This window comes from Contarinia nasturtii, unplaced genomic scaffold, assembly GCF_009176525.2.
Source record: "Contarinia nasturtii isolate CC-2019 unplaced genomic scaffold, AAFC_CNas_1.1 Cnas_scaffold_187, whole genome shotgun sequence".
Lineage (NCBI taxonomy): Eukaryota > Metazoa > Arthropoda > Insecta > Diptera > Cecidomyiidae > Contarinia > Contarinia nasturtii.
In genome coordinates this window covers 7,318,212-7,345,995 of record NW_022197544.1, presented here as the reverse complement: position 1 = coordinate 7,345,995, position 27,784 = coordinate 7,318,212, and the positions used below count along the sequence as shown (strand labels likewise).

Below are 27,784 nucleotides of genomic sequence, written 5' to 3'. Positions count from 1 at the left end.
TTCGATTCGCAACTTGTTGATACTCCATTGCTTTTCTGCATTTAAATATTAAAGTTTTTCGTTTTACATTCGACTTTTCTAGCAAAAGAAAAAACTAACGATGAGAGCGACGCTCTTTCTATCCACCTGAACTAATAATTTTTATTTTTATTCTTTTGCTTGCTTTCTTCTCTTATTCGATTCACCATGCATCGTGTTCATTTTGTCGCTTATTCATTTTTTTCGTTTTTTCTTCGTCCTCCTATAACGTTTCTCCGCTCACGACCAAACAGAAAAATGAGATGCTGCGTGTGTAATGCTATAAGCACCACATCAATTTACATCAGTGTATATTTTGCATTTCAGTTGCTTTATTTAACCTTGGCCGTCCTTTTTTTTGGTCAGAAGTGAAAATCTCATGCCAATAAAATGAACGCTTTCTTCATAGTTGACACTTTAATCGGCTCTACGGAGCAGGCGAGCACTTCCGCGCAAACATTTCAAAAGATAAATGAATGAGAAAAATTTATAAACCATATGCAAAGTGAAAATAGTCACATTTATCATACTCAGCACGCGTTTTTAGCATCATCACCATCATTGTCGTCGTCGTCGTTCTCTCAGCACAATGTATTGTTGGGCATTGTTTCTTTCAGTTTGGCTTTGGTTTTCAATTTGTTTAGTTGAGTCGTGCTTTATATAAAATCGTTGTCATATACAACCTTCTATTTATTTGTCGTTAGCCATGTAGTTGAATCGCGTGCGCTGACCTCACTTTGAACAAACATAACAATACAACGCACATATTTTTTGTACTTTTGATGATCTCAGTTTCGTTCTTGATACCAGTCGACTGCGTTCATTCTCAAAGACTTGACAAATGCCTATTTGCAATCATCATCAACAAGCAAAAGCTTCAGGTCATTTTCGTTGGCTGTTTGATGCGTCGTTAATCATGTTTGTAGGGAAGCGTGAAAAATCTGCTTAAAAATATAATTTATAATGTCCTGTTGCTTTTAAATTTAAATTGTGGCATGCGCGCCAGCATAACATTTGAACGCCCGTTTCTCTCTGGTTTGAAGCGAACACAATTTAAATAATTGACACATCATTTCTGATGTAATTGCACACAAAAGTTTGTCGGTTTCAGTTTTTCGAAAAATTTCGCGCAAGTCATGAAACAAAAAAATGAGAAAAATGATTACATTGGCAACATTTTGTGCAAATGACATTTATTTATTTATGACTGGTACATTTCTTTTGGAATTCCATACAAATAGTCAACAGTAATTGTAATTTGCTATGGAATCCCGACATATGATGGAAATGTTTTCTCAATAAGGATATCTTATTGTTCGACGGTTGATTTCCTTGTCTTTGGCACCTTTCAAATAACGTAGGTCTTCATATTTTGCAGCTAATTTATCGTACCTGAAATTAAAGTTTCATTGACTTGAGTATGAAGTTGATTTCGATGATTTTTTTGCATTAAATTTACCTAGTGCCAAGGGTTACGTTGAATCCAACCTTTTGAGCTGCTTTATTTGAACCGTCTGATGTAAACACGCCTGATACCAGCGGTAATTTTAGCTTCTTGCAAATTTCTCTTGTGTTGGATAAAAGATGTTCAGCAATTCCACGTTTACGATGGTTGGGATGAACAACTAATGCACTAATGCCTAGGGGCTTTTATGTTCAAACGTATACTACTTTTAAGGCAAATATTGAAATATAATGCCGCATATCTAGAAAATGCGCAAATAAATGTGTATAACTGCACATATTTGGCGTATATTTCGCATATATTTCGTATATATTTCTTGTATGGCATATTTTTTCATTCTCTTTTGTGCGGTCTTCCTTCGAATGTGTGTGTACAATTGTACACTGTACAATGTCAGTATAAAATACGTATAATTCGGTGCACATTTATGCCGTATATATTCGCATTTATGATGAATAAGACGCGTATATTGTGAATATTTGTGTATATTTTGTATCATAAAAGCCCCTAGACTAATGCTCATGTATTTTTCCACTTTGAAATAATCGCATACGTCAAAATTAAATATAGACGATATTATCGGATTTTCATTTGATTTCTGTAGATATGATGTTTTTTTGTGTCCATATAACTTGATCGTCAACAAAGAATAAAGATAGAAATTGTGACATTCACCTTTTGCGGTTTTTTCTCCTGTTTTTCCATCGCAAAACCAAAAAGAACACCAACAAGTTCGTTTGTTTTGGTATCAAAACAGCCCAAGTTTTCACCTTGTGCCAAAAATACTATCCACTTATCGGTGAATGAATCTTTATTATTGACATTGCCTATCAAATTTTACAATATTAATTTAATTGATGTAATCACTTCAGATAGATGTACATGAAAAGAAAATACATACCAAGTAGTTGATTCAAAGGTTCATCTCTCAGATAATAATCATTAAATAGCTTAATTACATCTAGACATCTTAATTCTGGAATATCTCGAATACTATATTCGGCAATCACCTTTCCTTTTTTATTTTTGACGGAAAATGTTTCATATTCATTTTGAGACGCCGAATCGATTGTATTTTTGCCTTTCGATTTTTCGGTGTTTTCTTTTTTATTCGGTGCTGCGTCGATTATTGCCCAAATAACGCACGTTATAACGACCATCAAAATGACACATTTTCGGTTAAACATATTTACGTTAATTGGTTATCGATAAGAATATCTATTCAAATAATTGTAATCAACTGAAAAATTGATGCCAAAGTGTTGTCTTATATAGAAATAAAATAACATCTGTCGTTTTTCGGAAATATTTAAAACTTGTTATTGTTCTCATTTTTGTAACACACATGCTGTTGTTTTCCTATAAAAAACATCTTCAGAACTCATTTGACAAACCGAAAACTTGGAATTTAAGTTATAAATGTAATCTATTGCGATACACAAGCGATACAAGCTATAGGTTATTGTCGCAACCCTCACCAACACACATTCGATGTCATATTTTTCATTGACGTTATTTTCGTGCGCAATAATCTCATCTGAATGCGAATGAAAATGTTTCTCGTGGACCGCTTCACGTGGTCTCCTCACATTGCTGACGATAAATTTGCGATAAAAAAGCGAATAGCGAAAACTTGGCGTATGGTGCAGTGATGAACGTCAAGCATAAATTTGCATTTCGAATTAAAGTTCATAAAACCAAAAAGCACATCATCAGCAATAGTGGCAAAAGCGGCAGCAATAAGCAGCCAAAAGTCATTTAATATATTAAAGAGGAAGCGAGATAGTGACAAGAGGACGATGGATAAAAAATTATTGAAACGAAACCAAAAGGAAACTCTCTCTAAATCTAAAGCTTAAACGTGTACGAGCAACAGAGAGAGAGAGAGAGAGAGAGAGAGAGAGAGAGAGATAACAAAACAAAATACATTGGTATACTTCATCCAATGTGTGTCGGCAAACGAATGCGCGCAATCCGGAAAATTTATAGAACTCATTTCAGTAATTGGAGTTTGTTTCCTCTCATCTCTGTCAATCGTAATGTCAAGTGATTTTGTCCAGTAGGTTTTCTCTCTTTGGCAGGTACAGAGAGAGCGAGATATTTTCATTATTTTTCGTAACACAATAATAAATACTCTATGTATCATTCTGGCGCTTCCAATTTCTGTCTGTTCGGTTCTTGTTCGCACCCAAAATGTATGTGAATGGATGGCCAGGCAAAGAATGCTCATCAAAAAAATGGAGATAAGTAAACCGAACATAAATTACTTTGAATAAATATTTGTGCTGGGCGAGTGAGAGATTCAACATAAAATGCAGCACTTGTTTTACCCCCAATGGATCATTCATTGCTCACTGTGTGAATTGGTGGTGGTGTTTGTGTGTCGATTCAATCCGAATGCGAAAACACACTACCGATTATTGCCTATTTTTTGCATATATAATTTGGTAGAGTTGACCAGGACAAAAAAAAAAGAATATGCTTACAACACGGTCAGTCTATAGCAATTTTCGCAGTATATGCTACGATTGGACGCAAATGCGACTGTCATCAGATCATTGCTTTTTATACTGTTTTTTATGTTGCAATATTCATCTTTTTTTGGCACTTGACTTGGTTTTGCTTCAAAAAGACCATTCAATGATTTTGTTTCGGCCTAGACATGATTTTAGGGGATCTTTATCGTGGATACATTTACATATCCGAATTTGATTTTTGGCTGACAGCGTCATGTATCTTTCCACAAGTATCTATATAGATATATATGTGTACCAAACAATATCAGCTTTGAAACGCCAAAACAAAAAAAGCATGTATATGGAAGTCGAAGTTCATTTCGCATCTGCATAATCTCAAAAATGACACATATGGGAGCTTATATATACATATACGTCATTGTGTCGTTCTCAACCTAATTTTTGCCAGTCGCAAAACGAACACACACACACGATCTCTGCTTGTATCGCTTAGGTCATTGTTTGTGTATAAATTATCCATTGTGGTTTTACTTAACGGCATAGAACATGTGCTTTCTTTCCCATCAACAATCAACTCGGGAAGAAACGAGTGCTGCTGCCAAACGTTGCCGCTCATGCTTGGCTTTGTAATTGAATGCGTTGGTATCAATTTCTAATTACGAAAACATTTTAAACAAAACATATATCGGTCCTGTCTCAATTTGTTCTCTCTTTTACCGGCGAGATAACACAGTCTGCAACAGCAGCGGCATTGATGATGATGATGATGATGATGATGGCAGTGGTGGTAGTGGAGACAGAGACAATGAATACCCCAGCCCGCGAAATAGAGAGTGAAAGAGAGACTTGGAGCAGCAGCATTTTACGATATTTCTATCCCTACAACCTACATATACATAATATTTTCAGTAGAGGTTAAAAGTTTATCATTGGAAATGGCATCTCTTGTTGGCATCAGGATTATGCACTGCACAAACGATATATTGAAAGAGAGTGAGTGAGACCTCACGACACATATACAAAATGCAATTCATTAAACGAAATGTTAATTAAAAACTTGGACTCCTTTCTTTGTCACTAACGCTGTATCAACGTGTTACTTGTTAGCGCATCATGTGTGTATTTGTATTTGTCTGCGTGTGCATCAGCTCCATTTTGTTCAATGTACTCGAGAGATAGAGAGAAAAATCGTCGATTCTTTGATAGCATTTTAATTATAGTATATATAATGAGTGCAGAAAAGTGATTGAACTATTTATCGTGTGCAGTTAGTGAACGTATATGTGTGTGTTTCGTATCGGAATAAATTTCGCCATTATATTTGAACAATTTACGGATTCGATAGACGTAAATAATGACAGAACAAAGATACAAAAATTCAATAGCAGATGAACAGATGATGATAATTTGCACGCTTCGTCTGCATCGAAATATTATTCAATGGAAATGATTTTCAGCGTCCACTTCAATCATTCTTCGCTTTTGTTTTATTATTTTTCTCCCATCTTGAATGGTTTTTTTTTTCATACTATTTGTGCCCACCATTTATATATTCTGCCTTCGATTCATTCAGAGATCGAAATGCATTAGCGGCGCATTTTTTTCTCACTTTGAAAATTAACTCGATATAATAATAAATGAAGGGCAAAAAAGAAAAAAGACAAAAGAACAGATAGAGGGCTGCTAAGACAAAATAAAAGCAAACGAATATCCTATCAGTCGTCGGCGATAGCGTGTATAACATTTCTAAAATAAATGATTCGTACAAATATTGCGTATGATCCGAAATGCGATAACGGCCATCATCATCAACAAAATTCGGCTCTTTCACTGGCTGTCTCTGTCTGTTTTGTGCCCTCTGATGCTTCTTCGGTCGATTGCCTCGATACGAAAATGAAGAAGAAAATCGACAATTCCAGCCAACTCATTGCATATCTTTCAAGCCAAACAAAAGTCGAACCAAACGAAATGAAAAATATTAATTCTGATGACGTTGATAAGACGCGATTCGAAGCGAGCGTAATAAATCCATATTTGTTCGCTTGATAAAATGAAATGAAACTTTTCATCGAAAAAAAAAACAACAACAACCGAAAGAAAAATTGTAACTGAAAACCAGGCCATCACACGCAACGAAACGAACCAAATGAACAGTGAATATATCGCATAAAATGCGCGCCGTCAATGCCATCAACATCGCCATTGCCGTCACCATGCAAGTGTATCTTTTGGTCCGTATCATCCGATCCAGACATTTACAATACGATTCACAATACGATCGAAATGAAGAGCGGTAATGGTTGTTTATCAAATCTCAATGCAAAATGACAAACGAATTGAATTGCTCGCGCTCATAAGACAAAGACCGATATATAGAGAAACAGTGTGTTGTGTGTATCGAAAAGGGAACGAAATCAAACAAACAACCACTCATCAAATCGAAATTGAGCAACTTATTCAAGTTTCTTGTTCGGTTTTTTTTTCTTACTCAACGCACATAAAATATCTTGATGCCTGAAGCCTTAGAGACAAGACAAACTTAAGTACGAAAATACAATATATACGACATGCAACAATAAAAAAAATGGCAAAACAAACGAAATTCCAAAATATGCAGATAGAGTAAAAGAATCTCTTCTACCAACCATTTCGCCAAAGCAGAACAATCGAATTAAAGCTTAAAAATGGCGAAAACCAGGCAACGAGAGAAGAAGAAGAAGAAAAAAACAATATTGCGTACACAGTGAAGACGATGAGAGAAAAGAAACTCAAAAATCAAGCATACAAATTCGCTGGGAGTAGAAAGTGTTTGGTTTCTTAGTTCGAATAGTGAAGTATGCGCTCTCGAATCACACAAAGCCCGAGTGCAAAATGAAGCAGCAGCCGTTGAGAGAAACAACAAAAATGATTGCATATACATAAATATTAGATTTGGTATTGTCGAAATTCTTATCGAATTCCCAAGTTCAAATTTCACAAGATCGAAGATAAAACAGCGCACAAACCGAAATACACTGACTGTTTGTGCTCATACATATAATGGAAATTCAGTAAACTTGGGCACACTAAAATAAATCTCAATATATATCTATATATCTATAGATGAATCCCTTCTCTCTATCTCGGAGAAAATATAAAACAAAAGAATAATACGACTTAGTTTTTGTTTATTATGAGAAACAGGAGAGCATCTCTCTTTCTATGTATCTCTCTGTTTCCTTCTCTCTATATACGTATCTCCCTACCTCTGTAATATTTCCGCGTGCAAATTACGTTATCCAACCGGATCGATTTCGTTTTCGTTGTTGATGACTTGTCCATTTTGATTTCGGATTAGTGTAAAACGATTCCCACTATATTGCCCAATTCCCAGTTTCTGTATGTATTTCTCTCCATCGACTTCAACTCACAGGAACACTTTGAATATTGATTAGGAAATATGTGTTGCAGCACAACGATCTTATGTTCTTGTTTTTTAACGAAAATGATACCTGGTTGCTTTGGTGAAAAATTGCGTATTTCATCGTTCCGAATGGACAATGGTGAAAATTGTCTACGTTATCATAGCATTATCAGAAATACCATTTCACGAATACAAGAGAGAATAATAACGGTGGTTCAAAAATGTGTTTTTTTTCTTCTTCTTCTTTCTCTGTTAAAACGTGTAACGAAGCACAAAAAAGCGTAACGAAGAGAAACATTAGATCTTCAAGAGAGAAAGAGAGAAACATGGAATAATATGAATAAAAATGAGACTTAAAACAGGTAAAAAAGTGGATTCCTTTTTCACTGTGTGTCTGAAACTCTTTCATTCTCTACTATAAGTTGTAGATTCAATAACAAGCATTCCGTAACATTTCATGTCCTTTGCTGTTGATGCAGAAAGAGAAAGAGAGAAAAAATACTATCAGCCAAAGAGTACAATGCACCTTATTTCGGGGGTGTTTGGCTAGTGGACGAACCCAAAGACGAAAAATGACACAAAGGAATCTATCGAGTCATCGGTTTGTGCCTTGTGCACGCACATATTCAAGCGCAGGCACATTGATGCTAATATCATCATCGTTGTCGGTATTTTCGTTCTCGGTTTCGTTTTATTTTCACTTGACATTCAAGATGTTAGGGATTGAATTAGATGCGAATGAAAGACGTGTACAAAAAGAGAAGAAAAAACGTAACATTAATTTCGTTTCAGGACAGATCGACCTCTTTGATAACGCACCTACCGAAGAAAAAAAGGCAAATGAAAAAAAAACGCACACACCTCCACAATACGAATTTGTGGAGGTACAATGGCACGTAATCATGCTTACGGATGGTAGTGAGCATGGCATTACACAATATTGCCAATAATTGATATTATAAAGAAAAATATATACATAACATGGATCAATGAAAAGGCATTTCTTAAATCTTTGAGAGTTTGTCAGTATTTTCATTTCTCATGTTGGATTTAACCATTTATCGTTTTTTTAGTTCTATTTAAGCAAAAAAATCTCCTTTTCATTTCTGTGCTCATCACTTTACATATTATATTCTATTCACTTGACATCCTAAGCATGTTGTTTGATATGACCTAAAAAAATGAAAGGAATGATGACAACATACACAAAAACATAATCAATTATATCAAATCAAAGTGTATTTGTGTGATGGCTGCTGCATTCACACAAATTTATCACCAATTTGGAATAAATGAAGATAAATTTTTTATAAAAATGCACGCACATTGTTTCCTCTCTTTCTCTCTCTCTCTCAAATACACAGACAATCATTCTTTTTTGTGTTCGGAGGCTATCTCGATAGAGACGTGCCATTCGATCGGCTTACGTTCTAATCTATAATAGTAATAAAAAGAGATAAAAACCAAATTAATAGTATAGAAATGGTAAAAGGATCAACTCACTTGCAAACTCTCTCGAGCCTGTCTTCCCAATGGTTATTCGCAGCTTGAACTGGATAAAGAGCAAGCTAAACATCGTAAGGAAAATCGGATAAACGTGGAAAAAAAGACAGAGAAAATTGCGACTCTATCTATGAAATCCGATCGAAAATTGAAGCATTGCTTTTAGATCGGTTCATTGTTATTTATTCATATTTTTTGTTGTTGTTGCTTCTTCTATGGTTGTTGTTGATGATGATGATGTTCATTCTTTATCTATTCAGAATCTGTCTTCCCATCCAAGGTTTCGTATGACAAACGGCCATTGTATGCGCATAGCAGAAAGTCTTAAATTGCATGAAAATTAAATGGCTAAAAGTATTTTATCATGGTGATCGAATTGAGAGAGAGAGAGAGAGAGAGAGAGAAAGAGAGAGAGAGAGAGAGATAAAAGAGCCCATTAAATGTTATCGTTATTATTGTCGAAGATTGGTTAATTTACGAATGAAATCGAAGTTGAAGCAAGTGAAACACTTGGGTGGGGGGGAAACCATCGATGATAAAATAATAACCAAATTCAGGTAAATTCGATTACAGAGAATTATTTATTTGTATATGCTTATTTTTTATAGCAAAAACGTGCGCAATTCCAATAAAAAGAGAGCACATTAAAATGCGCGCACACACAATTGGCTGAAATTTCATCAACAACGTATATATCGAAATTGATACAGAAGCCCATCATGAATCTCTTGGAATTTTGTGCTTGTTTGAGCAGATCACGTCAAAAGTCCATTAAAACTAGTGCACACATAAATTTTTCTTTGAGACTATAGCTCAAATCCCGAAAGAATGTACTCATTGAACCAGCCACCTATGTTGAATAATGAAAAAAAAAAAGACTCGACGAAAAACTCAAAATGTGACAATGCATAAAGTCCAAGCTTTTTTTGAATTTTTTTTTCTCTCTCTCTCTCTCCTTCGATCTCTTTACAAATTATATTTCATACCAAAAAATGTTAAGGGATAAAAAAAAAACGCAGTGTAAAAAATTTATTGTGGTATTTAAAAGCATGATGCGGAGATATCTTGACCTGAATAGAAAACAATAGCAACAAATTTCCAATCATAAAGTCCTGACTTATGCATAGATGAACCTCGTAAACATCGTTAAAATCGCGAACAATCGATAAATTGGATTCAATCCCGTGGTGAATGCTGCGTTTGTCTGTCACTGTGCTTTGTTTTTATTTCATTTCGTTATTGATGTTTTTGTTGCTGCTTCTGTTGGCATTTTGAATTGTTAGATCGATTTGATGCGGGGGGCGCATCAACGATTCAAATGCTACTGAATATGTTTTTGAACGAGAGTGAATGTGTGCTGAACATTGTTCTACGGCCTGCTACAAATATGTATATACAGGTTTTGTATTGAATATGAATAGAGGAAGAATGGAAATAAAATAACACTCATCCTAACGAAACAATTGAGCACAAAATCTGTATACACTTGAGCGCGCACACACGATGCATTTTATTGAAATAGAAAAAATAAATAAATAAATGTATTTCATGTGTTGTTGTTTTTACACTCGTTCTCTCTTTCGTCAACTCCTTCCTCATTTTTCTGCGAAACATTTCACATTGTCAATACATTTATTGTTATCTTATACATATATTAATTTTATTTATTTCATTCGTTTGGTTGATGTGTGCCAAAATGTACACATTCATCTGGTTCATCCATATATTTTATCACTCATCGTCGTCGCTGTTGCCGTATCGTCCGTGTCAATGACGATTCAGGTAAATAGGTTTGCAATTTGAATACTTTTTCATAATTCCACAATTTTACAAAGAAAATTCGAAGCGAAAAACATGTATTTTTATATGTAAAAAATACCGTTGAAATTTGTTGAAGAGTATGTGCTTTTTTATATATCTGAAGCAAAGATTTTCCGAGTGGAAAAAAAAAGAAGAATAAGAAAAATATTGCGCGAGAATGAATTCACAAGTGATGTTGAACCAGTAGGCAGAAATAATAATAACAATAACAAAATTCACATCAATCTACGAAGAATAACGTTTTCGGTACGTTTTATATTTGCTGCTGTTATCTACCATTCAATCCATTGCCGTTACTTAAAATATGTGTATTTGTTTTTGAACGATGTAAAATAATGTAAACGCTAGGGAGAGAATAAAAGAGAGAGAGAGAGAGAGAGAGAGAGAGAGAGAAATAGATAAAGGAAAAGATGAAAACCCGATGAAATAAAAGCTGAGCCAAAGCGAAGCGAAAAAATGTTGAGTGCGAATAAACAACGAAATCGATTGACATTGTTTGTTTGCAAGTATGTGAGTTCGATTCAATTCTATATTTTATTAAATGTCTACATTCGTGTTTTTTTTCTCTATTTCGTTCGTTGTTAAATCTCGGTGCCAGAGGCCATTAATGTTTTCATATAGACTGATTCAAACGAATTGTGAAAGTGATTGGTAAAACACTTGAAACATGCAGAAAAAAAGAGATTGACTTGAAATGAATTTAATTCAAATTCATTGACTGAAGAGATTGAAACATACTGACAACCGCAATCGCACTCCAACCGTTACAATTTTGATGCAAACGAAAATCAGTAGCAAACTACTCAATTCAATGAATTTGCGATAATGTGTGTTGTTTTGTCCTTTTCTTTTTATTCGATATCTTCAGGATATGTTGCTATTGACTGCTTTTGATAGCGATAACTACTTTCATTTCAATGTGATTAACTCAGAGAGATTTTTCCAGTTTATATCTTGCCACATTTTATATGGCAACGAGTAACGAGATATTGGTTTAAAAAAAGAATTATGCTGGAAACAAGCTTACTTCATGTAAAATTTGTTCTCTTTCTAGCTAGCGGTATATTTTTATGTGATTTGGTGAAATCGCGCACACAATCCGCCAGCAATTTCATCGACAAAATTGAATGGAACCGATTTTCACCGACAATTTCTTCAAATACAGTACTTCTCCCACCTTCGATCTGACACCAGCAGAAAAAAACCCTCAGTTCAAAGCGCAAAGTAATTTACTCAAAATTCACCTAACGAGCTTTAACGAGAGAGAAAAAAAAGGTGAAAACTCACAACGAGCAAAAGGATGGTGTCAATCGGTTTTCGTGTTTACCCATAAGATTTTAATTCTGGTAAAACCGGTGCAATCATTTCATTTTACATCCAACGACCAATGTTAATCAAATACCAACGAAAATAGACAAAAACGAATAAATCGTTTAAGATTCGACTACAAAGTTCAAATATTCCGAGAAATGAGTAAAAATTTATTAGACACATTTTTTTTTCCGAATTGTTTAACTTTATCTGCAAACAAACACATTTCCAATTACATACATACACACCACACAACTGATGTCAAATTCGAAATCGGTTAATTTCTTCGTTCAGTTTCCATAACAATGAGCCGACTGCGAGAAGATGAAAAAAAATGCTTTTCAAATATACCAATTTCGCCAATGTCAATTCATCAAGTCGGAATGGAATGGCAATTCAAGTCACACAAATTCTATGGAATGAATTTTTCAAGTGAGATAGAAAAAAGCACACATTTTATTTCAATGTATTTGCCCATGGAAACACATGAAATAAATAAAAACATTAAAAAAACATTCTTTTGACGCACATACAGATCCCCACATTTTTTAACCACATTAAATCTTCAGTAAAAGGGTTGTGCAACGACAACAAGAGAAAAGAATTTAAAAAAAAAACCGAACGAAATTTTAATGGAAAATATAACATTTTTAATCTTTATCCTTTTTGATCGCCCGTTTCCTACACGCAAAAAACTGCTCACAAAACCGGCGATTAGCGGGGAAGGCAACACGAAGTGTTTTTTTTGCTTGCTTCGTTTTATTTTTTTATATTCACTCCTTTTTTTCGGTGTTATTTGTTGACAAACATGCCTATTTACTGGTGCGTTTTTATTTTTAGTGCTCGACATGTAATATTATTTTTCATTGAATTCAAGTCTAAAAGGGTATTCAAGAGAAAGAAGATATATCCATTGAATATATTGTAAATTGATGCAATAACTGTAAATTAATTCCATCCCAAATATGTACTTGGAGAATTCTCACCACTTATATTACACTCAATTTTAATTGCCTACTTTTAATTGAATACAACCATAAATGTAAGGCTCGAGAATCTATCTATTTTCAAAAATATCTCAATGGTATAACACGAAATACACACATAATACATAGCTCAAACATGTCTGGATTTTGTGTGTATGTGAGATAGAGAAGGCATTATCAATGGCTGCCTTTTTACTATTATGATCGCATTCAATTCATTTCTGTTAACATGTCGTTTGCACATCACTTATCGGATTATATAAGCAAAGTGGGTGTACGTGTATCTATAGCTACGCTATTTGGCTACAGTATTTGTGCTTCATATGATATCGATTAATTAAAATATTACGTTACGCGCGCTTGATTGATTTCATATTAAATATTAATAAAATAATTATTTTAGTAATATCGAAATGGTGTGTAGCATGAATGATGCATTGTAGTGAATTCATTGAAACAAGTAATGCACATTGACATGAACGAGAATCATGGTGCAAGAATGAGATATATAGAACGAGTGCGAAAATCATTGCATCACAATAACGCAATTCAACGCTGAATAGTTAATTCAAATTCGATGTGCGTTCCTACCTCTCAGTCTCTGGTTCACTGAGCTTATACAAAACACCGCCAAATTTATGCAAATTATATGGATATGGTATCTAGATTTTGGTTTAACTGAATAATTTTGAATAAATAAATTGAGCCAATTTTTTTTTTCTGCGAAAAAATAATTTATGAATGACGAAGAGAGTAAGAGTATGAGAGAACACGAATCTCTGTTGCTAATTTTTTAAAATGCATTTTGGGGAGATTGTATTTTTGTGGTGGCCATTATTGCGGCACATTGTCTCCTCTCACAGACATCAGAGAAATATTTGCATGTGTCACATCCACCCTCATCACGAGTCATTTTCATATAATGGTACTTTTTTTTCATTTCGTCTATATTTCATTGACCATGTACAGTTGTACACACATGACAACCACCACAACTGGACCGAGAAAAAAAAACAATGTCGAAGCGGAGCCACCAAAAATTTGCACCAATATCATCAACGTAAACAATTCATATTAACAATGAAAGCACATCCTGTACAACTCGTTTTGTCCATAACGATGATAATCAAGCGTCGATACCAACAATAAATAGATAATGGGTCGCAAAATCGCGTGAACGTTCTCAATTTTCAATTTTATGGGAAAATAGTCCAATTAAAATGCACACAAGAACACATTAATTAATTCAATTACAGTCTACATACCCTTTCAATATTACATATATTCATATTTTGTCTGTTGAGAGAATGAATTCTCTATTGCTCTGTGGGTGGGTGGGTGTATGCGAGTGCATACGTGCGATTCGATGTTAACCGGTATAATTTGAATTGCAAAAGTCAAGAGTTTATGGTAAATCTCACAATTTTTCCTGTCGACTTCAACCAATAAATCTCTCTTTCGACTTTTCGCTCCTTTGGGCGCATGCACTTGAGCTATCGGCCGCGTGCCCATACACAGCAAAAATATGAGCAAAATAAAACAAAAAAAAACTTAAAAATTCGCTGTTAAAAGCAGCATGCAATAAAGACAGTGCACAACCAACTTCAATTCGTTTATGATTTCCCATTAAAAGAGTGAGTGGGATTTTCGCATTGAAATCAGCATCAAAATCGAAGAAAAAACCACGACAAAGTGCGAGACAGAGTATGGGATGCGGTGGGTTGCAAACAAATGAAAAGCAATAATTTTCGTTTTTGGTCGTTATTGTCGTTATAAAAATTGAATGGCAAACGGTATTCGAAGACGAATTGAAAAACCAAAGCACATTATTTTATTCATTTCTATACATGTGAGATGAAACATGGAGAGAGAGATTGAGAGAACAAGAGAAAGGCTAAACACTACCATTGAGCGCATTTTCAAAATTGTCGATAACAATTTTACGATAGACATTATGCGGTGCTTAGAATTCCCAATTCGAGAGCGCGTGCAAAGACATTATTTTAGATAGCAAAACGTGTGGCGAGAACGAGAAAGAGAGTGTGCAAAAAAAGATAGAAGAAAACATACGTGTGTGCCTTTGTTCGATGCCTGCGTTGAACATTTCAATGTTGAATATATGCAATGGCTACATAATTTGTCTGTGCTTCGATTTCCAATCATTTGAATTTCACTTGAAATCTCAATCGTAAATGATGTTGATGATGAGTCGTCGTAGTCGTCGATTTTCTTTCAAGAATAAAACCCCATCGATTTAAGCAACCCACAGTAACACACGCATATAAGACAATTTTTTGAATGAGATAAATTGCTTCCAAATTGAGAGTGTAAGAAGAAGTGAGTGTGTCTGTGAGTGTAAACCAACTTGATTCCCAATGGAGACCACAAAATGCCAACAAATTTGTAAAATCGTACTGACAATAACATGTTTCTCTCTCTCTTTCTCTCTTTTCATAAAAACTACTTTTTCGCCCGTACCCAAATACACAAAATGTCGTTTATCGTTTTGGTTCCCTTTTTTTGTTCCGCATTGATTGCGCCTTGAACAAAATTCATTGCACAACAGTTGAGTCATTTTATTGATACGTTCATCCGCACACATACTCAGCCTCAATCAATACAAATCAATAGGCAATTTCCAAATGAATGGCATTTATGTGTACATTTTGCCATCAGCAAATAGATTTGATTCATTATTAATTCATTATCAATTCGTCATCGTTTTCAAAACCGTGGCTACCCATCGCCTGGACGTCCCTTCGTTTGAAATAATATTCAGCAAAATTTCATAACTTATATGCATTCAAACCGCCAAATAATTGATTTAAATTACGTACAAAAACGTATATATTTTTAAAGAATTATCAAACGAAATAAAACAGTCTCAATCGTCAAAGATTTCAACTAAATCATAAAAATGTTAAAAACATGCAATCAAACCTATGAAACCGTATAAATTGTAAATTTGATATAAATGTAGCTAGTGCCAATAAACTATAAAAATAATTAAGTGAAGTGGATTTATTAGCCATATTTTCGGTATAAAAACACTATGATTGGGTATAAAATTGTCAACGTTTTTTTTTTCGAATACGTTATTTCAAACGACTGAACTATGAAAACTGATTCATTTTCAGTCTCAAGCGAGAGAAAGACCTCCGACTATTTCTTTACCAAAAAAGACGACTTGTCGAACCATTTCGAAGGGAGTTTATGGCACAAATACACATACACAAAAAAATTCAATCAAAATGATGGCCCATAAAATTAACTATTAATTGTCTTGTTTAATACTCGTGAAAAATTCAATGGAGAATTTTGTACGAATTAATCTTCGTACATTCAAACACACATACATACTCAGTTAGAAATTTTAATGTCGTTTTCAATTTAAGTGCATTTTGAAATTGAACGACATTTAATTTGTGCTTAACATTAAGTGGAATGCTTTTGAACGCAAACCTTTTTTTTTTTGGTATTCGCCATCACATTTTCCAGTTTCAATGCGATAAATACCCAAATGCCAAATGTTATTTTTGACTATACCTTTGACGAGTTTGAATTTAATTGGTAAAATCCTATTTTAGTTAATAAAAACCATAAATAATATGATTCAGGTGGTGAATAGCAAATACCAAATTCATTCGATAAATTCGGACAAAGGCAAAGATAATTTTGTGTAAAAATTAAAATCAATTTGGACATTTATTGGCACAGAAGAAATGTGAAACGATATATTTCCGCATTTATATTCCTTATTCCAGTCGATTGCAATGGTGGTGGTGTTGTTGTTATCTCTTCTCGTTGGTTGGTTTTGTTGCGGGCATGTGTCGCATTGACGTAAGATGTAATTCGATAAAAATATCGAAGTGAACGAAAGAAAATTAACGAAAATCGCAATGGGAGCAAATCGAATGTGGCACGTATGAACGACTTCACATTTCACTTTGTGCAGAATCAGACACGAATTTGTTACCAGAAAAATAAAATACACACCGAACAAAAGAATTAAAGAATTCTGCATGCTATGAAGGTATTCAAATGGTTTTATATTGAAATAGATATCTCGCAGCAAAATGCTTTGTACATGATGCCAGGGAAGAAGAAGAAGAAAAAGAAAAAAAAAGATACCGAAAATAGATAGAGCAAGAGGACATAGCAAACGAACAAGACAAAACTGATTTAAATAGCACAAAGGGAAATCCAACGATACATGAATGCATGCAATACATGGCACAACAATTGATTCAAATAAAATGTTGCCATTCCGATCGAAGTCGATATTATTCGGGTTTTCTTTTTGTTGTTGTCATCTCAAGAATGCTTTGTGCACGCACAAACTGGCACAAATATCGAATCATTTAAGCGACGACTTCAATCAGAATTGTAACCATATACACTCTTGATACACAAAAACACACACAAAATGGGATACATTAACACTTTTGGATTTAAAGATCTTTGTATCTTATTTCTGTCTTTTCTTCTGCTTTTGAAGCCCTCTCTCTCTATCCGTTGCTCCTTTTTCCTTCTCTTCGATACAAACATAAAAAGGAAAAGCAAAAAAATATATATAACAATAAGCAAGCACAAAGTATTGCCAATAAACAAAAAGTAACAATGAAAACAAAAGCCCCAGACCTCGGATAATAACGACTCAGGATTCAGTTTAGTTGTCCTGCTCTGTCTTCTTTTCTCGTGCTATTTTGATATTTCCCCTTCAATTATTCACAGCATCAACCGGCTAAATGTTAAAAGCTTTGAACGCTTATGTAAAAATACGCAAGAGATGTTTGATATGATGCAAATAGAGACGAACCAACAACAAAAAAATAATTGTAAGCGAAGAAATTCAATCGGAAAAAATGAATAAAAAAAATAAAGAATGATAAACAAACTGAAAGAATATTGGGAAGAGACACATGTATGTAGAATGAGAACGGATAATTGAGTCGAATATAAAAGTGTTGACACATAAAACAACAACAACAAACAAAACTGATTATATATTACATCCATATATGTGCAAAAGGTTTGAACGTGCACGTAAGACAAAAACACTTGCAGACAGAAAGCAACCCAATAACAGGATAAAGAGCACGCACAGATGAAAAACGAATCGCAAAAAAGATACTGCCGGGCGCACATACAAACATAGAGTAGCAATTGAGAGAGAAGACAACAACAAAAAATAAGCATATAGTAAATTCTCTAACATTTCTGTGAAATGAGAAAAATACCGAAAGGTATAATAATATATGGTTGCTTTGGGGCTGTTAGTTAGTCGCAATATAATGTCTTTGGGTATCATACAATTTTTATTAAGAGAAAATCAAAAGCTCGTTAGAATTTATCCACCAACATACGGAGAGAGAGCGAGAGGGAGATATATATGTACGAAATGAAAATGAACAAAGGGAAACAAATAAATGACCGGCCAAAGGCCGGCAAATGGAGCTTGTGTTTTGTTTCTAGTCCAAATATTATCCCATATCATGTGTGTGTGTGGGCGCTATGTGTGAATACCATGTACACGTAAAGCACATTAGTTGTTTCCTTATTTTCGGAGAGAGTGATTTGTATAGATAATAAGCTGTCGCTATTTTATTTGCATGGGTCTCATAAAAGCATTTGAACTGAATGTTGGCATTTCGGGTGGTATTCCAATTTCGGAATTTCGATTGTTGTCATCGTCGATGTCGTTGTTTCACACATTTCATGTTAGAATATTAAGATAGGTATTTCGATTTGCCACACATTGATTAGCTTGTCCGAAACCTTTATCGTTGGCATCTTGTCTCCATCACCACTATATCACTTGCAAACACACAAAATATTAAATAATTCTGCCGTGTGATTGGCTTTGCTGAAATTCCTCTTTCGTACAAACACACACAAACACATACATTATTGGGTTATATTGCTCATCCAAAGCACGATTTCCGAATGAGAATTACAAAAAGCAAAACATTTTCCATTCGTAAGCACAAAATTTTCGGCCGACCAAACGATAAATAAATCTTTTATTTCAAATTGAATTTGAAGAATGATGTCCGTAATTCCGCTTATAAATGACACTTAGAGACGATTGAAACGATTCACTTACGTTCTGTTTTTTTGAATGCCCGAAAAAAGACTGAATGATGTTTTTGGTGGAGAGACACAAAGAAAGACTGACATTGAGATGCTTAGTTATTAATTATTTCCGATTTGGGCCGTATTAAATTGATCACTTCCTTAATTTCCTTGTTCATGTCGATATGATAGGAAAGGCTAGAGAGAAAACCAAAATGAGAATATCGAAAACTGTGAAAAATAAGAGATAACAACGATACCAAAATCTTAGCGTACGTGTAAACAATGAAGAGAGATGGAAACTTCGAATGACTTCAGAAAGGATATATATTCATTTCGATCTCCGTTTACTTTGCTTAGCTTTTAGTTTACGTATGGCGTGCACGTAAAACATGTCGAAAGTAATTATTTTCCGAAACGAATATAAATGAGATGTGCACGGGATCGAGGAGAAGAAAAAAACATAATATGTGTAATGCCCGCCCGCTGAATCAAAAGTCGTTCTTGTCCATTCATTTTCACTATCTGTCTATCTGATTTCAGTTCAGCCCTCTCTCTCTCTCTATCTATCTGAGTCTCCGTCTCGTTCCGTCTACTTTTCGCTCGATCAATAGATTTGACGTTAAGTAAACTGGATATACATTTACACGAGAATCCAATTCACAGGTGCAACATTTATCAGCGCAAACAATATATAACAAAAGCAATTGCATGATGCACGGATATTAATTCCTTCGGATGGAATGTGATGACAGGCAATGGGTCATATCATATGCATAATGAATGAAATATTTGCATACAGTGTGTACGCGATACCGCTTCGCACAAATTTAAGTGCCAGAAATCAGTTGATTTCCTTGTCAAACTGAAATAAATCCGAGTGAGATTCGGTTACGTCTGTTGTAAATGTTTTATTTTTCAATGCCACGTTCGGTAATAATGTGATTTACTCAGGACTACCCTGAGTAACGAGGGAAGTACAAAAATAAATAAAAGGTTTGAGATTATCACGTTCACTCGGGAACCAAGACTTAACAAACACACATCATGTTGTACTAATTTAAATGTTTATACGACTGGTGTTCTAATTCGGCAAACAAGACAGTCCAAATGTGAATGAGTGTCGAAAAAAAAAACACTTAAAAACACATCACAAATTATTTGCGGTTTTTCTTATTCAACGATGATCTCGTGAATTAGTTGGAAGCTCAAATGGATATAGACATTGAAAAACGCTTAAAATCTCTATGCGTTACGTATATTCGGTGACATACCGCGCAAATAAATCCATTTAAATAATAGATGTGCGATTTTCGTTTCGCCTAATTATTTATTGTGAATAGTGTAGGGGGTGGGTATGTAGCAGATAGTGTGTGTGTGTGTGTGGTCGTTTTGCATTCAAAAGTTGCACGTGGATGTTTTGCTCTGTCGCGCATTTTATAGTTTGTTGGTTAATGTGCATGCGGTGCGCCTAAATACACATGAATATGTGGTTAGACGTTTGGCTTTAATTAGATCATTATTCCACATATTCATGGACATTCAATAAAATGATGGCAATCCACATGTATACACATTTATTTGGCTCTACTCTGTCTCTCATTTTCTAAATATTCATTGCATTTAGTGCACTTTCTAAATGGCATGGATATAAAAACTCTGATTTTTTATTATTTTCCACAAAAACCGCTGTAAGGGTGTGCGTTTTTACTGTTCTTTTTTTCCACGCAGACACAGACTCTCTCTCTATCGACATCATCAGCAGCCCATGTTGCTACAGCTTACTAATTTGATTGGTCTATATATGACAAAGCTCGTTTTCCTCCCTTATCAAAACAGCTTCTCTAATTTAATTTTATCAGCCTCTTTTCCCGCGGGCACCACTCTACCCGGTGTGCAAATTCCAAATTGTTCAGCCCGTGAGTCCGAAAGAGAATGGAAAAAAATACACCAAACAATCGTTTGAAATGTTTATTTGTTGACAAAGTTTTGCGGTTTTAGTATTTTTGCATTTGGTGGCATTTATTGAATGCTCTATAAATGTGGCTATGTTACATCGTACTTTCCGCCCTTCCTGTCCGTATGTTGGAACCTTTATAAATGACGCATAATTTTTCGTCCCGTCCACATTGCGATATGAAATGTCATAAAATGTAGCTTAATATCTACCAGTACACGTTGCTCTCATCCTTTACAATTGGGCACAAACACACATGCACACACAATTAGCTCCATCATTTTGTTACAAAGTGTTTTCGTTGGAATTTATGCTTCGCGCTCATATACAAGATTTTTTTTGCTCTTGCCTTCGGTCGGCAAACTGTTATCTGGTGTTATGGTACTGTGATTTAGCCCCATATGCATATGTCTATTCAATACAGTACAACGGATTCGATGTATCATAAATCTGTGCATACATTTAACAATCTAGCAACAAGGCGGTTGTTGTATTCGCTTTCACCTCGTGCACTGTCACATATACAACCATTGTAAAAATAAATGTCGACACCGAATACATACAAACGGAACATTTTTCCTGCTGCGGTTGCTCTTTTACAAATTTTCATTTTGTTAATCTGCAATTTTTGCATTTCCAAACAATACAATACCCGAAATCAATTGAAATACCATTCAGATTTGTGTAAGCGTGTGTGTGTATGTGTTTTTTTTTGTTTTGACAACGACGCCAACGTCGTTTTTTATATTGTTATTGTTGCTGTTACTATACCCGGATAAAATAAATAATTAAAGTATTTTAATTAAATTATTGGTACTTAATTGGGGAATGGCTTTTATAAAAACAAAAATTCAAATATGGTATGCACGCATTCATTACGTTCATTATGTGTGCTGCTGATGATGTTGCATTTGGAGAGAGACACAGAATATATTTATCATACACGAGTTTCAATGGAATGTGCATTAATTGAGATATTCACGAATTGCAATGTATTGCAGAAAATAAGCGGCATTTCACTGTCGAAATGATGAAATATATATTTCAATTGATTAATGTGCTGTAATTTTTTGGCTCATGATTTATCATTCATCAATTCACCATGGATCAATTGAATTGAAATGATATTAAAATCTCTCTCTATCTCTTTCTCTCTTCGAAACAAAAATAAACCCCTGTGAAACAATATTGACTACCAGTCGCCTTATTAAACATAATGATCTTAGTCACACCGTCTGGAAAACAGTCACAGTATAATGGTCGACCACTTTTGTTATGAAATAACAACGGCATATTCTGATAATCAGTTCGAGCGTCTATTTGGTTAAGTCCAAGTTGGTTTTAATCGATAAAAAATTATAATAATCACGTTATAATCTCCAAAAACCAACTGCAACTCAATCAGTTAGTCTGTAGAAAAGTCACCGATTGTCAGTCGAAAATTTTGCACAAGGGATAGCATTGCAGTTATTTACACTTTTTTTAGATGAATTCCATCTCTTAATTGTGTGAATTGTGTGTTTGAGTGCTTATAACTACATATACATGTACATTGTACACATTCGAATCCGATATACATATAAAATAAATGAGGTTCGTCAATTATAAACATTCAATTGAAAATCGCCGAAAATCACAGTGATAGAAAAAGTGTTCCATTATTTGTCTTATGTGTCTGTCAACATTGTTATCATCGCTGTATGCTAATAATTTGTGAAATAGAATGACACATACTAAACGCAGACGCAGGGAGATAGATTCACGATTCGGGTATGTAATAAAGCATAATAATATAAAATATGTGGCGGCAAATGGTGAAAGCCAAATTCAATGACTGATGATGAGCTAATGACCAATCTGTTCTAATTTATTCAATTAAATAATATTATTCTCTATCCATCTCGTTTGAACTATAGGGCACATTAAATGATTTTGGCGAAAAATAGCAAGAAAATAAGAAACAGAGTCATGTGTCGGTCAAAATAAAATAAAATAACGAAACATGCAATTACATGATGAAATATAATACATTTATCGTGGTCAAGAGAAAGAGAGTGAGTGAGAATGTGGTCAAACTTTGACCGTTTCATGTGTGTATGTCTGATATAAATGCAAAAAAATGTACGAAACAAAAAGGTAGACGCCGGTCAATTTTGGATTATTTCTCATGGTCAACCATTTAGTCAAGATTTCTCCTGAACTCGTTTTCGTCAATATGATCCAATTAAATATCGCAAGTTTAATTGCATTGATTATCAAATTTGTCAGAAAATTGCCTGGGCACAACCGAAATTTACTTTCAGATTGTCTCGAATTAAGACTGTTTATACAATATACATTGATTATCTTGTCAAATTTGCAATTATCGAACCAAAAAAAAAACTGGTTTATTAAATGAAAATGGCTATGGTGTTGAGAGATGAATGTGTCATTGTTTGAACGCAATGGTTTTTCTCACATTAAAAGTTGTACGATGACCTCGAACTTGTAATATGATGATGTCACCTGATTCAATAATTATTTCGACTTCACTTAACCTTCTATTAAATGATTTGAATTCCAACGAAATGGCAACGCCTCATCCAATTATGCTCACATTCATCGGGCTTTGATATCATTTGAAAAATGCGTGTGTCACATTTGGACACACTTTTGAAATGAGATATTATATCATATATTATATTGAAATTACTTTTTGCCATAAATTAATTTTACTAATGTCATAAAATATATTCGGATTCAATTTCCATTTCAAACGCAACCAATTGATTTATAGGCATACACATCATAATGTGCACATATATCCAATACAAAATGTAAATGGCTAATAGCTAGGATAATTTATCCCCTGTAGTTTGTGCATCATTCGGAAATTTATGGTTTTTCAACCCCCTCCACCCTCCACAATCCATTTCACTATCACGTAAAAACCAAAATAATCCCCAATGCTTTGGGCCACACAGAATTTTTATATGACCAAAGCAAAAAAAGAATTATTTTACTCAAAATTCCAATGAAAAGTTAATTTTAATAAATTTTATTATTTTACGTTGTGCACAAAAATATGAAAACGTATGAGATTGGTTTTTAAATATTATGCTGCTATTTCACACATCGAAATGCGTAATCGGTTTAGAGAGCGCATACAAAAATGCAATTCGAAATGACACAACTAGTGGCCAATGGAATGGACTTCCATTAATAAAAAAAAAAGGACTGTGCACACGAGAATGGGTGATTGGTCACATTTCTTGTTTTTTCGATTTAAATCGCAAATGCATTCTTTCGTTTCATGTAGTATATTTATTTAAAAACGCACGAAAAATGGTATGTAGCTGGAGACATTCACATTTATCCACACTCAATTATTTATAACTGATGGCAAAAATTCGAAATGAGTATAATAATATTGAAAAAAGTCGAACGCACAAAAAAAAGCGCACACACACACATCTATAGTGGATGTTGAATAAAATCCACATTCGATGGCTATTTTTCGCGTCCTTTCTCATGTTCATTTTGAAAAATATTCGTTTTTACAAAGTTGGCTTATGCATTTTCATTTCATGTCATTTGCATTGTATTAATGTTAATGTTGATAGAAACACAGATGCAACTCTGCATATCAATTGGTCAAAATGGAACCAACATTAAAGCGACTATGTGATTTCATTTAATGAAAGAATTTTTTCATTTGCAATTATAAGAGAGAAATGTGCTTTTTAACAACCACGGCTTCAAATGGAATAATATGCAGATGAATCTGTGCGCCGCAAAAAAAGGTAATAGTATACATCTATATTAAAAATGAACAACGTCGTTGTCATAATAATGATTAAATTTTGACGGCATCAAGTAATTACTCAGTCGGTTGGATCATTGGCACGTCAAATTTGACACAGTATAATCTCCGAATTGTCAAAATTGATCGAAAGGGGGTTGAATCATTGCTTGTCCGTTCTCAGCTTACTTTTTAGCGCATGTGAAGCGCGATTGGGTTAAATTGAAAATGTTATGAACACATTTTTCACCAGTTTACATTAACGTTCAATGTTGATTCGCATGAAAATGATACACATGTGACATAAGTGTATATATTTTAGAATTTGACGTGTTGAATAACATGGTAAATTCTTTCTTTCAACCGAACGCTTCCAATTCATTCCCATACATCACACAGGCCAAGCGAAGGGAATAAATATTGAGTGTGTAAATCGCATAGGCCAATATAATATTACATCGGAAAATTGAAACGTTCTCAATGGCTTCAGCTGATAAATAATAATTCTGTTTGTCACTTGACATTTTCTCTGATCGGTGGTGGCAACTATATATGTTGTTACTTTTCCACCCCCGTCCCATTCCTTTCTCTCTCTTTTTGGCGCCATAAACGCACAAATAAAGAGGTGCCATGGTAAATTTATGCATCACCATATCATTCTTGTTTCGGCGACAAGCTGAATAAAAATTAAATACGACGACGACACACATATACAATGGAAAACAAGTGAATTTTCGCGTTGTGCATTCACACATACAATGCTGATGAATGTCAGGCGTTCGGCTTTACTCAGCCGAATTTATGTAGCACCATGATTATGGCCGCTGTCGATCTACAATAACAAAGCATCGTGCGCTTGGTTTTTTCTCTCCTGATTTGTTGTTGTTATTTTTAGTGTTCGTTTTTTCGCTTTCTTTTTTTTTCATTTAGCGTTAAATACAGTAACAATAAAAATTACCGGGATTTTTTTTCATGATGTGGCTCACGCGCTCCCATAGCCATTTTTATTTTACACGTTCGTTCACCGTTTTTTTCTTTCTTGAACACTGTGCTGTCTCTCTTTCTCTCTCTCTTTTCTCACTCCTGCGTTTGTTCGTTGCCACGTTTGAAATTGTTTTGTTTTGGTGTCTCAACTGTAGGTATTAATTTTGAAAATGTCTATATAAATACGCACACACATAAAAACGCGGTGCGGCGGGTGATTTTGTAAACGGCTGAATGGAAATCTGCATGGCTTACCCTTAACACTTGCAACATTGAATGGCATTCGGAATGTTGGGTGTTACGTGTATTTTTTTTTTCTCACAAATTTTATGTTGTTATTTTTTTGCTTAAATATTTGGTCCAGTATTTTTGGTTTCGAATGAATGCTTACACCAAAGCTATCCTTTTCAGTTAATACCACTGCTTTGTACATGTCCAAATAAATATGTGTACATAATGAACATTCATCCGACTGTTATTTTTTTGTGTCTGTGTGTGTGCTGTGAATCGTTTTTTTCCTCCTCATTTTTCTTCAACATACAAATTGTAGTGCATTTGGTGAGGCAAAAAAGAGCATGGACAGAAGTAAAATCTACCAAGTTCAAATGTTATTTTTATAAATTATAGTTTGAATGGTTTAATCGCACGATTTAAATAAATTATTTTTATATTCCGTTGCTCGTTTGCACGAACCCTCACCACTGCCATCATCTTCGGTCCATGCAAATGCTTTGCTTATAATGTTTTTTATTTTTTATTTTTTTGGCAAACAAATTTTTCTTGAAAGAGCGCACGCATCGGATTCAGATTGAATGTATTGATTATGGACAGGAATGGACCAACCAATTTGTGAAATATTCCAACAATTTGTAATTTGTTTAGTAAAAAAATGTGTGTGTGTTTTTTTAAACTCTCCTCGGCCACCATTTTTGTCGATGCGTTGTGTTCTGGTAAATTGGTTCATAGCATCGACATTTATTATCACGATTACCATTGACATTCGGCACAGTACGTGTACAGCGGATTCTTGAAATGCCAATGATATTTCGGAGCCCATTAAACACACACACACACACACACACACAAATCCAGAGCAAGAGAGAATCGTGTGTAACAAAAATATTCGGTGCTTATTTTATGGTTTCAAAAAAGTGAATACCTTATACCACATAGCGCCACATCTCGCGCACACGCATATATATATATATATAAAATACATTTGCACACTTAATGTACTCATGTTAAGCGTATAATTTTTTTTTGTCCGCTGAGGCCTCTGTTATTTTTATTTTCGCTCACTTAATTTACATCTCTTTGCTATTTAAAGCTCTCTCGGTTTCTCTCGTATAATTTTTTGCCTCCTCTGTTCTTGATAATGCGAATGCATGTTTCGTTCACATATAAAGTGCATGTGTATATTTATTTGTGTTCAGTTCCAGCTCTCTCGAAGTTGGAGTGGAACGTTAATCCTCGAAATCTGATGCATCCATTTATAATATTAAAACACTAAAGTTGATTCCGTTTTGTTTTTACACTCTATACGCGTATCCACTCTCTCTCGCTCTCTCTTTCTCTATCTTCCTTGCTCTCAGCGTATGCATATTTGTATGACACTCCATTTGGTCTTCTCCTCATATGAAATGCGCAGTGTAATTTGTTTCGCGTTTGTTTTTAATCTTTTGTTGTGCTCTCGCTTCGGTAAACTTCATAAAACATACCAAAATGTGAGTTCAGCTGCAGCTTCAAAACGAAATCGAACGCACAGAATTATTATGCACAAATAATTTCTTTTTTTATTCACATTCGCTATTCGCCTTTCTCTCCATCAAATGATTTCAACTCGGTGCAAAGACAAAGGCCAACAGAAGCAGAAAAACACACACACACATACTCAAGTATCACTTACAGTCGGCTTTCAATGCGACTCGATTTAAGAAGCGCCATCTCTTTCACGCCAGGTTCTCATATATTCTTTTCTTGCAAATAAAATTGCAAAATTGTAT

The 27,784-nt window shown here is 34.4% G+C and overlaps 2 protein-coding genes across 7 annotated transcripts in view; one reads left to right on the top strand and one right to left on the bottom strand.

Annotated features, from left to right (window-relative positions):
- The window catches only part of LOC116352131 (nephrin), a 380,040-nt gene that overhangs the window by 52,698 nt on the left and 299,558 nt on the right, over nucleotides 1–27,784 (top strand). The window lies entirely within an intron of this gene.
- On the bottom strand, nucleotides 1,181–2,709 carry LOC116352132. The gene is made up of 5 exons (XM_031784453.1): nucleotides 2,385–2,709; nucleotides 2,159–2,310; nucleotides 2,003–2,081; nucleotides 1,478–1,658; nucleotides 1,181–1,410 (listed from the first exon to the last, which is right to left on the bottom strand). The coding sequence occupies exons 1-5, from the start codon at nucleotides 2,668–2,670 to the stop codon at nucleotides 1,314–1,316; spliced, it is 795 nt and encodes a 264-aa protein (XP_031640313.1). The 5' UTR covers nucleotides 2,671–2,709; the 3' UTR covers nucleotides 1,181–1,313.

Coding starts and splice junctions, on each gene's coding strand:
- LOC116352132 (XM_031784453.1), bottom strand. CDS start 2,670: ATGTTTAACCGAAAATGTGTCATTTTGATGGTCGTTATAACGTGCGTT. Junction 2,311..2,384: donor ACCTTTGAATCAACTACTTG/GTATGTATTTTC, acceptor AAAATTTGATAG/GCAATGTCAATAATAAAGAT. Junction 1,411..1,477: donor AACGTAACCCTTGGCACTAG/GTAAATTTAATG, acceptor CTTTAATTTCAG/GTACGATAAATTAGCTGCAA.